This window comes from Hemitrygon akajei, chromosome 23, assembly GCF_048418815.1.
Source record: "Hemitrygon akajei chromosome 23, sHemAka1.3, whole genome shotgun sequence".
Classification (NCBI taxonomy): domain Eukaryota; kingdom Metazoa; phylum Chordata; class Chondrichthyes; order Myliobatiformes; family Dasyatidae; genus Hemitrygon; species Hemitrygon akajei.
Genome location: NC_133146.1, coordinates 40319944 through 40336763, shown reverse-complemented (window position 1 = coordinate 40336763; position 16820 = coordinate 40319944). Strand labels below are relative to the sequence as shown.

Genomic DNA, 16820 nt, shown 5'->3' with positions numbered 1-16820 from the left:
TTCTGTGAATTTTTCAATGTGTTGATCATTCTCTAATGTTTAAGTAATTTACATTATTACTTAAGAGAGCCCATGGTGGAAATAATAAACGTGCTGTCATTCATCATTCAGTGAGGAAGATTGTGACACCAACTTCCTTTAAGGTTAGAAGAAATAAAATGCAGAAAATACAAGGTTAGACAGTATCTGTGAAGAGAGAATCAAAGCTCTTCAAGCTAAGGATCTTATCAAGAAGATCCTGTATCATGAGCTTTGTATTAACTGTAATGGATCAAGGACAGAATCCAAATTTCAGTTGCAACTAAACTGATTGTTATATTTATCAGGGTAATGGGGATTTGTAATTCTGGACTCCTTATTTAATGAAAAATACAATGACTTTGGAGGGAGGGTAGAGGTCGATTCCGGAGACAGAAGGTTAGCCCATGAGAAGAAATTGTGTCACTTGGGACTATTAGTGCTGGAAATCAGAAAAATGAGAGGGATCTTTTACATATAAAATTATGAAAGGGTTAAAAATAGAAGCTATAAACCTGTTTTCACTGGCAAGTCAGACTAGAACTATAGGACATAGTTTAAGATTTGAGGGAATATATTCAGGACAGATGAGAAGAAATGGCCTTTCCCAGAGAGTAGTGAATCTGTGGAATTCTGTCTAGGACCATATCAGCCATGATCATCTTGAAATGGCAGAACAGTCTCAATGGCTGCTTACCCAGCTCCTATTACACTCTTATAAGATGACAGATTGGAACTAGTACAAGCAAATATTTCACCCACATAACCTTTGTTTTTCTGGCTGTTTCTATTTTCATTATAACTGTTTTGCATTCTGTTATATTTATTATAATTTGGAATGGGAAAGATGAGTATAAAACAGAATGCTAATATTCAGGCAACAGCTCCAGAGAGAAAGTTGTAGCTTAAAGCCTAATGAATCCTGAAAACGTAACATGCAGTATTTACAGCTTTGCTTTGAAAGCAGTGGAAACCGCACAGGAAAGGAAAAGATTGAGGGTATGGTTCTGAAGAAGGAAACCAGAATAGAAGTGTGGGAATTGAACAGGCATGATTAAAACACTGATTAATGCAGTGCAGGGGATATCCATCTGATGTTAAAGCAGTTCAGAAGCTGTGATGTGGCAACTTGCATTAGTGCTGAATGTATAATTTGAAGAAATAGCCTAAATTCATGATATTCTAGATCAGGATGCTACAATGTTCAAAAGTCTTTAAAATACATTCACGAACATTCCTTTTGGTAGTTATTAATTTCAAAATCCTTAAGCCTTAATCTTTGGGCAGTCCAATGTAATTCTGTTATTAGTGTATTCAAACAAAATTAAAGGAAGGCTACTATTGATGATTTTAGACTTTGTGGAACATTTCTCATTTTTAATCTATTTATTTTAGATCACTCTTTTACATATTTTCATTTCCTTCCTTCCCCTTTCAAAGATAGACTTGAAATAGGGTGTGGTGCTCTGCTGTCTTTCCCAACTGTAATCTTGATAAATTAAGAGTTTTCCTGGGGAACATTATTAAATTAAAACTCAATCTTATGCCTATATTCTGAGATCTCTAAAGTTAATGAAGAGCAAAGCTGTTGATACTGTCATTTGCCCACCATCTTCCTCCACTGCTTTCATTCGAGACATTAATTATAATAGTTTTAATGCAGTCTGGTTCTGTAACTATGAGCTGGAATATTTTTTAATGTGCTGATCTTGACAACATATGTCTTATAGTGGTAGAATCCACATACTGTTCAACTTCTCAAAACTACATTCCTGTTTCCTTGGCTCTATTTTGCACATTGATGAAGGGTTTAGTTACTTAAGTGCTTTAAACAACAACTTTACATTTAAAAAAGCTTGGACATAAGGTTGCTTGAAAGTCAAATTTCATAAAACGGAAAAAAACAACCCTATTAAGTGCTTTGGCAGGATCGGTGTGTTTGTTTTAAACAATGAGTGCAAAGCTGTAACTTCACTCTTGCAACAAGATTTAAATTGCTTGTTCTCTCTGTGGATGTGTGGGAAGGAACAAAATTTAAATTGTTATAACTTCAAATTAAATTTTACTATAAGCAATATGCCAGAAAGGAAAGTGCTTTCAATTGGTACCTGTGAATTTTTAAGCAAACAGCCTTTAAATAACCCTTTTGTTTTTGGGTTTGAAAATGTACAACAGAGGGAGTGACAGATAAGTAAACAATTTTCTGTTTACTTGTTGAATGTTTTGTTTTAGATCCAATGAGATCATAAGGGGTTTCAAAGTCCATGCCTAATTTACGATAGAGAAAACTACTGTTATTTATAAACAAATCTTCAACAGATTGGAGTTACCTATGTTTTGAAATTACTGTTGGTTGAATATCTCCATGATATCACAGGATTTGACAAAAACAATAAAATCAACTCTTTATTTGGATCCACCAATTACTTGCCAGTTCTTGCCCCACTTGTACCTCTTTATATTGCCCATCTTTCCCCTGTACTCTATCCAGATGAATGGTCCTGACCTGAAATGTGAACCCTTCACAGATGCTACCTGAACAGTAGACTTCCTCAGACAATTTTTTTGTGCTATAAACGATCTATTACCTTATCAGCTAATGTTTTTTTAAAGATTTTATTTAAATTCTGTTCCAATCAATACTATTACAGTTTATTTTGTTGTCTAAGGTGCTGTTTTTTTTTAACACACATTTAAGAAAATTACATCTGGTCACTTTATGTCAACCTTGTTCCTGTATAGGTATTTAAATTGAGTTTGCAAATTATGACTTCATCATCCTGCTGGTATCTATTATTCCTCCATTGTCCCGCTCTTTAATTTGTGTTTTTTTTAAACTGCTCTGTCAAATTCAGCCTTATTATTTCTGGAATTGCCATTAGCTAAACAATATAAAGTCAATATTTTAAAGTATTAGATTGAAGAATGAACAATATATATAACTTTTAAATGGGAAGAAATTCATCTACATTTAACTTTGACTCTAAAAAAATAACATACACAATCACAAAGCACTGGAGTTCATTCAGATTACTGGACTTGTACCAACAATAAAAAATAATTGGAATGGTATTTTGGAAAAGGAAGATTGCAAGTCATAAAAATGTGGAATTTGATTTAATGGAAAAATGCTGTCTTGTAGCAATATTTAATTATCATTCAACCAAAAAAGGGCAACACTAATTCTTTTGAAAATGTATCCATTATTCTTACCTCGTTCCAGTTGTTCACATTGGGTCTTCAGCTCCCTACATTACAGATCTTTGCAGGGAACCCTATTCCATGGAAGTCCAAGATAATGAGGTCACACTTCTACCACTCAGATTATTCTTCAAATATGTCCAAAAATGTTCTGAAATTATGTGGGTATTACCAATTGATTATACAGTCACCAATTAGTGAACACACATTCTTTGAATAGGAAATGTACAAAATCTACCCCTGAATGGGCAAGTCCAATTCATCATTTACTATATCCGAGAGATGAAATTCGGAGATAGGTCAAAATACACAGATGGGAGAATTGGTAACAGAACCAAGGATAAAGGTGAATTTAAAAAAAATAATTTTGTGAAGGATTGTGTGTTTTCTTTAATACCTGAAATATTTTGGGCTGTAATGTCAGTTCAGGAGTTAATGGATAGCAGTTACCACTTATTAATCATTGGTATTGCCAAGCCCGAATAACCTAATGGCTTCTCAATTGGGAAGGAACAGTTTAGCAGTTTGATGGGGGTTTTTTTTGCATGTAGAAGAATAGGAATACAAAGGTTACTAAGAGGAAATTAAAAATAGCAAAATAATTATTGAAAGGAACAGGTGTTTAGAAACTAATATTTATCTTAACTTTGCATCCAATATAGTTCAGTAATGAAGGGCAACTATTCAAAACAAAGGGCATTTACAATGAGTTATTGATTGAAGGAAATGACCACAGCTCAAGTCCTTCAGGTGGACTTTTATTATGAATGTCTGAATATAGTACACAGTTTGGTACAGCCAAAGTACATTTGTGCTATTCAATCACACGCAAACATAATCAATCTTTAACATTCTTATTTTTCATTTGTTGTTGGAATTGATTACTCAGAAGTGCCAGCCTTGGATAGAAGTATTTTGCACTGATGCTCACAGTTCAGAGGTTTCATTTGAGGTAGGGAGGGCAGAGAAATTAGAGCAGAAAAGTGAAGGAAATAATCCAATACTACAAGTTTGGTTTAGATTATTTGTATAGACTGTATACTTGTGGCCTCAATCCAGTAGACCTACCTCTAACTAAATTCACATTATGTCTTAAATGTGTCCTTTGAGTTTGAAAGTGGCCAGGAAAAGCATTACACTCTGCAGTAATCATGAGGACACTGATGAAACAACTAACAAAGTATAGCAGAAATGTGTAGTTAGTGTAATTTTTTTAATTACTGTTTCTGTTCCTTAGTGTGCAAACTTCAATATGTGAATTCTTACAATGTAAATGTGATAGTAATGTCTATACCATTTCTCAAGGACCGTGTATTATGCAAGTTTGTTCAAGTTCACAACTTTATAATTGCAGGAAGGTGATGAATTTGAGAAAAATAACCATTACACAAGGAAAGAATGACCTGTGCAGAGCCAATTAAGCCACTAGCATTCACTGGAACTGAAAACAGTATTTGTAAGCAATATGGTCAGTCACTTTATTGAGAAATTATAAGTTTGCCATTGTGCTTGATAGTTTATTAACAATTGTCTATTAAACTGGCCAGTTTAAATTTGATGTTCCGAATAAATTCCATATATAAGCACAGCAGAACTATAATCAACGCAGAGAATTCAATATTTGAGTACTGCCTGTAGATGGTGCTGTTTTGCAAGTTCAATGTTCACGGACCCAAGATATTTTGCACACAAGAGCTTTCAGCCAATTAGGCTATAAGAGGCTTTTGTGGTTTTAATAACAGCTGCAGATCATTCTAACACTCGTCAATGATCATGCAAAATCATGACAAATGTTACTGCTTCATACAACTAAGTTTAATAATGTTTACTTGTTAGTACAGAAAAATTAAAGTCCAAACTACAAACTTAAGCATTGGTAAGCAGTAGCAGCATTGATTGAGCTCCATGTTTAGTCACAGTACTGCAGTTCCGTACAAGCATTAGTCCAAGCCAAAATGTATATGCTGTGTTAAGAGTACTAGCTAAACAATCTAGGAGAACAGTAAAAGATACATTTAAAATTAGTAGTTTGTTTAGAAACAAACAGACATCCTAGCTTTGAACACTCTAAAAATGTTTTCCATTATTTAACAGCAAAGTTACAAATACTTGTACTGTATACCCCAATACAACTACATCCAGAAAAGTTTGGCTATATTTTTTTAATAGTAGCACCTTCGTGAATGTACTCAATACCAAAAGTGGTGCATTAGCTATGAATTTTGTGCAAAAAAAATTGCAGAATTTTCACATTTACCTACAATTTCTGGCTAGCTACCCATTTGGGGTATATAGTAATCACTTGCACTTATAAATACTTGGTGGCATATTTTCAACTCTGTAGCAACTAACTGAGAATGAGAGGAAAAGATAGGTTAGTAACAGAAAGAAGATCAAGTGGATCTACAAAGCAGTACAAAAAGTGGTTGCTGCAAAAAATCCAGCCTTACAAAAAAAAAGGCATTTCCCATCTCCAAAAATCCATGCCTTATCACTCAGCAAGACAGATAGACTCCCCACATACAACTAAAGGTTTCGCACACGACCACCAATGCCCACGCGCCCCCTCCCCACCCCCTGCCCCAGTCTCCTTTGACAATAGCACAACATTTTGTCTGCTCCATTCTGATCGCTTTATTGCCCATTCATTCAATTACATCAATCACTCTACATTGTCAGCCGTTTGTCATTACCACACTACTGTAAACCACTTCAGCAAGTTAATACATGAAGCTTTGCATTTCAAAACTAGACACTTTAGTAACAATATTACAAATGTTTCAGCTCCAAAAAATAACAAAACTGAAAATAAAACTTTAAAGAATTAGCATCATAAAATTAATTTATTCCAAGTAAAAATACAAAATAATATTGGACATTGACCAGATATGAAAGTCTCTCCCAGAAATGACTATTATGGTGAGAAAAGCAGTCTGTAAAGAAAAATAACTAAAATAAAAATGAAAAATATGTAAATATGTTTAAATCCTCTGGTTTTAGCAAAAATCTCTCTAAAAATAACAATGAATATCTGTATCAGTACAAAGGCTACATTACTATTGAAAAAATACTAGCATGAAGAAAAGTTACACATTTGACAGTAGAAAAATGATTTAGTGAATCGCAATGTCTAAAGTTAGCAATGAAAATAAATCTTCAATAAAGATTTATGCTTTTGATTTTTTTTTTTACAAACAGTACAAACAGTATTGCACATTACAACAAAGAGTTGAGGTTAAGTTAGCCTTCAAAATTGACTAATTCAAGTCTCCAATATCAAGAGAAGGCCACACATGGACCTGTTGCACCAAGGGGCTCTTAATCAAGTTACAATTTGAACACCTTAGAAATAACATTCTCAATCTGAAGGACCTCATTTATATTCATTAACAAGTAAACAAATTGGGGCATGTTATAACTTAACATAAAAAGATATCCATACAAAAATAACATGAACAGAAGAATTCTTTCACAATTCTGGTCAGTCGTACTTAAAGGATTAATGATAAATATACAAATTAAGTGATTTTTTTTTTATTTCACTTTCTTCTAACAGCTTCCAGCACCAATGGAGATGTGTCTATTCTAAGCCATTTTTAAACTATTTCTTTACATTCCAGCTTTCAAATTCATACATTAAATTATATTAAGAAGGGGAAAATGGTTTATAAATGTTCACTTTTCCACATTTAGGTAGAATTTCTTTAAAGTCATGTACTGTAGCTAACTACAATTCTCCATATTAAAGTTATAAAGCTCTAGCTCCTTCAGTTTCCAAAAAAGCAAATAAGCATGAAAAAAATAAAATTACCCATCTGTTAAATCATTTCCTTGCAGAATTAAATTAATATATATTTTTAGAATAAACTTACTTAGAAAATATCAATTTCTTTCCTATATTTCAAAATTGAGGTATTGCAAAAGATCATGTCAGTCAGAAAGCACGCCTTAAAAAATCAGCTGACTGTTGAAAACTGTCCAGATACAAAAAGTAGTGCATAACAAATGTCTTATACAGATAATGAAAAAACATATAGAAAAACATACCTGGGCAAGAAAGCAATATCACAAAAAGCCCAGAAGTTAACCTCCAAAGGGATAATAAGCAATTTACCAGTAAAAAAGTAATTTCTTCTTTTTCGAAAAAAAATCAATTTCAATGCCAATACTTGCAACTAAACACTGAAAAAAAATAAACTAAAAAAAGAAAATAAAGACTTACTGGACACAAACAGACATCACAACACACAAATGACTCAACAATTAGTATCAAATCTACTATGCGGTGTCATATCCAGTCAGATTGTCCCCAGAGCTGCTGAAGGTCACTGTGTACAAACCCCCACTATTGGTACACTTAGCCTGTGTTTGGTTGAAATCTGCAGCCCCACTGTACATGCTAAAAAATGTCCACTAGTTAGCAGATCTTATTAGAATTCAAGCTTTGCAGGATATACTCAGGGATTTGGGGAGTTTATTCTGAACCAGAAAGCAGACATCTCCATTTTGACTTTTTGTGCAGACGATTCTTTAGCATTAGTTTCCTTTCCTAATGTGCCTACTTGTCAGTCTGACAAATATATTGGTAGTGTGTGAGCTCTTTGGTTTTCTGGACCAGGTCTGAAGCTATATAAATGGTGCAAGCAGCAGAATAATTTTTTAAACTGAGCTCACTTTGTTTAATACACTGATTATGAAGCATCACTTCTATGTCAGACATTACAACGGTTACTTTTAAATCACAGTACTATACATAATCACCTTACTATATAAAAATTGCACTATAAGTGATCACCGCAGAGTACTTCACCTACCATCAACATAACTTCAAGATATCCTACATCTATAAGTATTTGTGATATCCTTAATGCTTTGATGGACACAGATTCAAGCTCCGTAAGCATTTACATTGAGGCATGCCTTCCTCCAGTTATTAACCAATTCTCTCACATTGAAATTTCTTTGTAGCCTACATTATTATTTTGTGCACTGGTGGGCAGGTTGTCAGCAGATATAAGAGACATGATACACAAAATTTATTGCATGCAGCAACCTGGTTAAGTAAACATGCAGTCAAAACTACTGACCTTCCTCTGGAGCTTTCTCCATGCTATACTGCATTTTTTCCTGACAGCATTATGCTCCACAATTATTTATAACCCTAGCCTGATAAAGTACTATGATATCTGCAATACCGTTTATTTAGCAGCAAAAGCTATTGCAGCATACATTTACATAACACTAAGAAAGACCTAACCAAAAACCCCAGCAAAATCAAATTGAGCTTATGAGGTATTATTCTTGCAAGTCAAAATGGAGAGCAAAAAAAGGCTTGTTTTAGGGTAACTAGTATACTAAATGATCCAAAATGTGTAATTGCTGAATATTTGAGAAGAATGCTTTGCTACATATGCCACCTACAGTGTGTTACCTTTGGTAAGTCTTCTAGGGGCAAGTCTAAGTTTCTGAAAATAAGTGCATGCTCCTGTCATGGGAAACAGTTACGTGAGCGTCAACCTGACAGTGGCTGATGTTTTATCAGCTACAACTCCTAAATCACAATGCAAAGTTCCATACAAAACAAAAAAAAAGGTACCAAGCAAATGTTTGAGAGCCAAAGTGCAGATTCAGTACAGATACTCTGAAATTTTTATATACCAGACAATCTTGGACAAGTTCAGTAATGTGACTTCAAAAAAAAACAAAAACAAACATTCTTTATCCGAGGAAGAATGCACCAATTTCCAGAACCCTCTCAGCCCTGAGGCCACGCTCTCCTCTCCAGTATGTGTTTGCAGACTTTAACACGCTTCAGCTCCAGCGGAATGGGACGTGACGTGGGCGATCGCCTCCTTCCTTCACAAGAGGCTTGTGAAATTCCCTACCAGCACGTGAATGTATGCTTGCCCAGCAGTATTCACAGTAATACTGCAAACAGGTAACGTTGGCACAGAAGAAAGGAGCAAACTTCCCTCCACAACGGGCACCCTGGCATTCATCACACATCTGATCATCAAGGACATATGGCTTGACTTCCACCTGTGACAGAAGGGTAGAGAATGTTTTTATTTACTGAATTATAAAGCAATCTTTAGAAAGCTAAATATGAACATATTCCTGTATTTATTATATGTACTATAGCTGGCACAATGCACATTTCAAATCTACCATCAGAAAATGGAAGTGGAAGTCCCTGAATATTTATGAAAGTCCACTACCCACAAACTCCCAGAATGTTTAGTTCGTGGAACAATTAAAAGCAGTTTCTCTCCCTGATTCATTTAGGACCAAAATTCTTTCCCGAATATCATGTTCCATGATGCACCACAAAATATATGGCATGGGGTGCTCATTTAGATATCATTTATGCCTTTTTCTGTCAGATTTTCGATATACACTCTATGGTCTATTCATTAGGTATACCTGTGCATCTGCTCGTAAATGCAAACATCTAATCAGTCAATCATGTGGCAGCAATTCAATGCATAAAAGAATGCAGACAGGATCAAGAGGTTCAGTTGTGCAGAGCAAACATCAGAATGGGGAAGAGTTGACTTTGACTGTGGAATGATATCTGGTGCCAGATGGGATGGGTTAAGCATCTCAGAAACTGCTGTATCCTGGGATTTTTGCACATAACAGTCTCTAGATATTACAGAGAATGTTATGAAAAACAAAAAAAAACATCCAGTGAGTGGCATTTCTGTGGACAAAAATGCCTTGTTAATGAGAGAGATCATAGGAGAATGTCCAGACTGGGTCAAGCTGCGAGGAAGGTGACAGTAACCCAAATAATCAGGCATTCAACAGTGGTGTGCAGAAGAGCATCTCTGATAGCACAACATGTCAAACCTTAAAGTAGATGAGCTACAGCAGCAGAAGATCACAAACTTACAGTCAGTGGCCAATTTATTAGGTAAAGGAGGTACCTAATACGATGGCCATTGAGTATGTATACAACTCTTAGCTCAACTTTGAGCAAGAACAATAAAATTATTTGCCATTATTTTCATAGGCATTAACTATTACCTCTATGTTAACACGTGCCCTTGCTTCCTCCAAGCAAAGTTTCATGACACAGAATATTAATTTGTCCCACATACCATTGTTCTCCCAATTCTTGCCCTGACAATGGATCAAAACCAAAGAAGACATCCTGGCAAAAGATACATTGCTGGATAATAGATACAACCTCACACTGTTAGTCAAATATCAGGTCACCCAATCTAGCAACTGGCCTCTAAATATTACTGAGGATGGCTTTGTCGTGCTGAGATTGGTCATGTTATCCTTTCAATGATGCCAAAGTTGCTGTTGATAAATTATCAAAATCGGGAAAATGGACATCAATTATTAGACATACATCTACAAATTATATTATGACTTTAAAAATCTGTGGAACAATGACACCTCAATTAGATTTGTGTATCTTTCAATGATAAAATACTAATCATTGTATGAATGTTTATGCATATAAGAGTTATACATATCATTAATTTTCATACAATATTAGTTTTAACAAAAAAATCTGGTTCGTGAAAAGATCCAATTTGCTCAATGCCTGCAGGACATACTGCTAAAGCACTCAGCTTGTCTTCTACCACAAAACCATTATTTTGCATTCAGATAATCAGATTGCTCAACAGTTTAATTAAACCATTCAATCACACACATACCCAAAATCTGGATAGATGGCATGCTAAATTCTGAACTAATTGAATGATTTGTTTCACTGTTTACAATGCAATTAATTCAATGATCAGAGGCAGAATTTCAAAACAGTGTATTTTAAGAATGGAAGTAAAATATGAGCTACCTGACCCCACAAGAACCAGTACTTTGATAGGATGTAGAATGCCCTCCAGCCAGGCTCCTGAGATACAATGCTGGTTCACTGGATATCGGAAGATTGTTGGCCATATGGCAAGCCACAACCTGATACAGTCGACTGCCTTTCAAGTAGATCCATTCAGCAATGTCCATCAAGAAACCCCGCCCTCTTCCTGCTACTACCATCAGGTAAGAGATATGAAAATCTTAGGTCTCACAGTATCAGGTACAGGAACAGCTCCTGAACAGGCATGGACAACTTTACTCACTACTACTCTGAACTGATTCTATGATCTACAGACTCACTTTCAAGGACTCTTTTCTTTGAAAACTCATGTTTTCAGTATTATTTTTATTTGCACAGTTTGTTTTCTTTTTGCACATTGGTGTTGGTCAGTCTTTGATTATATAATGATTTTTTGTAAAATTCTATTTTATTTCTTTTGTTCCTTGTAAATACCTACAAAAAATGAGATTTAAGGTAGCATATTGTACCATATAAACATTTTGATAATAAATTCACCTTGAACTTTGTTTAGTTGTCATCTTAGACAAATGGCAATTTGGTATGGATGGTTTGATATTAATCTACCATCCATTGCTCTAATATGAAATTTTCTTTGTTCACTAGAGTAAAACTTCCATGGAGAGGATATGAGGCCTGATTAAGGGGAATAATGTGTTAATTTTTTTAAAGTCGATTTTCCATGACAGTATACTCCAGTTGCTAAAAATAGGGCCCAACCCAACCAGACAGCTAGCCAAATGGAGCACTGCGTTAGCACAGTGGTTAGCACTGTGCTACTATAGCTCAGAGCATTCCGACACTAACCGTAAGGAGTCTGTGCATCCTCCCCATGGATACACAGACTCCACACGGCAAAGATGGGAAGTAGTCTAATTGTCCTGTATCTCAAAAAATAATTAATAAAATCGACAGGTTGTAACATCAGCTTTCTCTGCTTCAAGTCCCTTTCTATTAATATGAATAGATGACATTGAAATATTAGTTAGCAGTCAAGCCCACCCTCTTTGTCCATGTCTCATTTAGCTGTGAAGTCAAGACGGATTAATCCTTCCAACAGGCACCTGGAGATTTGATAGCATTGAAGCTAAATATTAATCTCCACAGTCCTACTGTCAATCAGTAAGTTGGCTGTGTCACTTTGCATCAAATGGCACAGCTCAATCACCAGTTCTACTGGGTACCATATTTTTAAACATCTCCACAAACAAATAGCATTGTTCTACCATCTCCACCTATCTGATGCAACACAGATTATAATGTCAATTTGGTTAGCCGCCACTTACTGATCAACAAGTCAGGGCACATCTTTCTTGATTTACAAGTACAAAACTACACAAGACGTTCAGAACAAAACCTGCTAAAAAGATTGACAGGCTCAGAATAAATAAAGGGCTAAAAATGTGATATAAAACTCTGGTCACAAAGTACATGGAAAAATTGTTTTTTTATTCTTAATTGAATCTACTTAAAATTTTAAATGAATGGGAATCATCAGGAGGAAGCTGCATGTGGAAGCACCAGAAACTATTCATAACATTTAAATTGAAAAATACATCGTTTACAGCAAATATATATCCCTCCACAAAATCCCAACAGAAAAGGTGGCCCAGCACCCACTGGTAGTGAGATCACTCGAGCTAAATCCTGAAGGACTGTCTATTGGTGGGTCTTCAGATGGCCGTAGAGGCTGATCCGAGATCCACACATTCTCAGGGGCTTCTTGACCTCACAATCATACCCTTTTCACTACTTGCTGACTGCTACAGGACTTAATCCAGCATATTAGGGCAGATTTCCTTAATGGAGAATGACTGTCCGTGACTTTTTTTTTAAAGTGGGTGCTGTCACTGATAATAAACTAATTAAAATACCTGCAGCCACAACACAAACACTCTTTTGGTCAATGTTCCCTCAAAAGTGTGTGCATGTGTGCGCACACACACATCTTTTGCTACTAGCACACAAAGGAATTTAAACTGTGCACAAAAGGTTGTCACCCTCTGCCTCGTTGGTATGTTTTGTATATTTCATGATCGTACACAATCACAGTTCCTTTTCCAGTTTCTGATATGGACGGTGATAACAACAGGGAGTTTCCGATGATTTGTCTGCAGATTTTAGAACTGGCTTCTTTATACCGCTTTATTGAAGAAATTACTGATGCGCTATGTTGAATTCCAAAGAAGCAGAAGGGCGTGAAGTGCCAAAGAACTGCTAGTTCATTTAAACCGGAATGGCCTAATGGAACAGCAGAAAGTGCTATACTGAAAGCTCATGAGGTCAGGAGCATGCAGCTTCGAGAAATATTTATGTACAATACAGAAACTGGTGTTACCTGCCAACGTCAACGATTTGGATGAAGGCATTGAAAATAACATCAGCAAATTTGCTGATGATACTAAGCTGGGTGGCAGTGTGACATGTGATGAGGATGTTAGGAGAATTCAGGTTGACTTGGATAGGCTGGGTGAGTGGGCAGATACTTGGCAGATGATGTTGAATGTGAATAAGTGTGAGGTTATCCACTTTGGGAGTAAGAACAGGAAGGCAGATTATTATCCGAACGGTGTAGAGTTAGGTAAGGGAGAAATACAAAGAGATCTAGGAGTCCTTGTTCATCAGTCACTGAAGGTGAATGAGCAAGTGCAGCAGGCAGTGAAGAAGGCTAATGGAATGTTGGCCTTTATTACAAAGGGAATTGAATACAAGAGCAAGGAAATCCTCTTGCATTTGTACAGAGCCCTGGTGAGACCACACCTGGAGTATAGTGTACAGTTTTGGTCTCCAGGGTTAAGGAAGGACATCCTGGCTGTAGAGGAAGTGCAGCGTAGATTCACGAGGTTAATTCCTGGGATGTCTGGACTGTCTTACGCAGAGAGGTTAGAGAGACTGGGCTTGTACACGCTGGAATTAAGGAGATTAAGAGGGGATCTGATTGAAACATATAAGATTATTAAGGGATTGGACAAGATAGAGGCAGGAAATATGTTCCAGATGCTGGGAGAGTCCAGTACCAGAGGGCATGGTTTGAGAATAAGGGGTAGGTCATTTAGGACAGAGTTAAGGAAAAACTTCTTCTCCCAGAGAGTTGTGGGGGTCTGGAATGCACTGCCTCAGAAGGTAGTGGAGGCCAATTCTCTGGATGCTTTCAAGAAGGAGCTAGATAGATATCTTATGGATAGGGAAATCAAGGGATATGGGGACAAGGCAGGAACCGGGTATTGATAGTAGTTGATCAGCCATGATCTCAAAATGGCGGTGCAGGCTTGAAGGGCCGAATGGTCTACTTCTGCACCTATTGTCTATTGTCTATTGCAACGATGCAAAAGTTGCTGGATAAGGTGTAAGTGGGAAGAAGTCGACTGATATTTGAAAACTTGACTTTTTAAAGCATCATTTAGCAAGCTACGCTGTCTGTCTCTGGCACCATCTACTGTATAAAGGGAAGCTACAGTGTATTCTTCTAGGTTGATTAAACACTGCCAGAGTTATTCTCACCTATCTGTCTGCAGTAAGCAAGATTTCCTCTGGTGGTCTCACTTCAAAGGTCCCCCTTATCGAGGTTTGACCACACACCACACAGTCAACCTCGTCTGCATGTTGCCTTTAACCCTTGCCGTACCAAAGTTTCCACATAGGGAGGCTGTTGCACAGACAGCCACCATACATTTCTTAACATATCGGGGTCAGGGTCCAGTGGTATGCAATGCAAGACCACTGGGGACTCATCACGGCTGCAGTCTTCCTCCGTCTTCCCTGTCATTGTGATGTGTCATCATCTTCTGCCAACTCTGCCTTGGAAGTCTTGGTGGGATTGCTCTGTCTGGATCCTCCCCCTTGACCTTACTGTCCTGGGTGACCCTACCAGGACATAAACTTCAGACAGCATCACTCTTGGGACCTTAGGGACTCACAAGCCTCTCCACCATGATGATCCTTCGAGAAGCCCTCACTAATTAAGTAAAAGGAGAAGGCTTTGAAATTTTCCCAATCCTCAGGCTTATTGCTCATTTGACAACAGTTCTGAGTTCAGCAAAGTAGATCAAGAAACTGTTAAGAGAGGAAAGTAATCATACAAAGAACAGACAAAGTTTACATAGGAGAGTACATGTGAAAAAAAACTTAGAAAAAGCAAATTCAGTCTATTATAGACAGAGACTGGAATAAATATATTGAATTAAAACATTTAAAAAATAAAAATAAGAGAGATTATTTTTTGCCGATTTTCACAAAAACACAAATCAGAGCAACTCCTGGAAATAAAGGAGATCAGGAGGTGTTGGGGCAAACAAGGAGTTGAATGAAAATGACAACAATAAAAGTACTGGTGTCAGTAATACCAATTACGCAACCCAGATCAACGACAGAAAATCAGCAAGTTCCAGGAACCAGATAACCTGCATTCCAAATAGTTTTAGGAGAAGTGACTATGGTAACTGGTTCAGGATCAGTAGTTGTCCTGGTTCACATTGTGCAAAGATCTATTGATTTCAAGCTAGCCAATCTATTCAAGGAAGGAAGGGGTGAGAACACAAAGACTTACAGGACGGCTAGCCAACATCAGCAGTGGGGCAATTATTTGAATCTTCTATTAAGGAAGTGGTAGACGAGCAGGAAAACACAAAAAGGAATGGGCAGAATTAAAAGGAATTTATGAAAGGGAAATCATGTTGGAAAATGACCTAGTCTTTTTGAGCAATTATCAAAGCAGATAAAAGGTGATCGTGGGTGCTATAGAAACAAGAGACTCTGCAGATCCAGAGCAACATATACAAAACACTAAAGGAACTCAGCAGGTCAAGCAGCATCCATGGAAATGATTTTGGCCCAAGACCCTTTATCAGGACAAGAAAGAAGGGGGAAGATGCCAGAGTAAGAAGGTGAGGGGAAGGGAAGGAATACTATCTAGAATGGTTGAGGGGAGGGGGGATGAAGTAAGAAGCCAGGAGGTGATAAGTGTAAAAGGTAAAGGGCTGGAGATGAAGGAATCTGATAGGGGAGTAGAGCGGACCATGGGAGAAAGGAAAGGAGCGTCACCAGTAGAGGTGATAGGCAGGTAAGGAGAAGAGGTAAGAGTGGGGAATTGAGGAAGAGAAAAGGGGGAGGGGGAAATTACTGGACATTGGAGAAATCAATGTCTATGCTATCAAGGTTGGAGGTTAGCCAGATGGAATATGAGGTGTTGCTCCTCCATCTTGACAGTGACCTCATTGTGGCAGTAGAGGTGGCCATAGACTGACACGTCAGAATTGGAATGGGGATAGGAATTAAAATGATAAGTCCTGCTTTTTGTGGGTACAGCGAAAGTGTTCAAAAAAGCGATCCCCCGATCTACATCAGATCTCACCAGTATAGAGTTGGCTGCATCAGGAGCACCAGTGACAGTAGAAGACCCCACAATTTTGCAGATGAGGGTGACACCTCACATCCTTTTGATCTCCACTACTTTCAATTCACTGGCCCTGATTGCCTCATTTCCATCATGGATGTCCAGTCCCTAAACACACTTCTATCCTCTATTAAGAAGGCCTTAAAGTTCTCCTCTTCTTACTGGACAACAGACCCAACCAGTTCCCCTCCATCAACACCCTTCTCTATTTGACAGAACTGGTCGTCACACACTCAACAATTTCTCTTTCGGTTCCTCCCACATTGTCAAAACTCAATGTGCAGCCATGTGCACTCGCATGGGGCCCCAGCTTTTTTGTTGGCGACATAGAGCACCCCATGTTCCAAGCCCTCC

At 37.1% G+C, this 16820-nt stretch overlaps 1 protein-coding gene across 5 annotated transcripts in view; it reads right to left on the bottom strand.

Annotated features, from left to right (window-relative positions):
• Positions 1–5016: 5016 nt before the first annotated feature.
• cpeb3 (cytoplasmic polyadenylation element binding protein 3) overlaps positions 5017–16820 on the bottom strand; it is a 106610-nt gene continuing 94806 nt past the window's right edge. For all 5 annotated transcript variants that reach the window (XM_073027489.1, XM_073027491.1, XM_073027488.1 and 2 more), the window contains one exon: positions 5017–9258. In XM_073027489.1, coding sequence (XP_072883590.1) covers positions 9031–9258 — 228 coding nt within the window. In that variant the 3' untranslated portion in view covers positions 5017–9030. The remainder of the gene's footprint in view (positions 9259–16820) is intronic.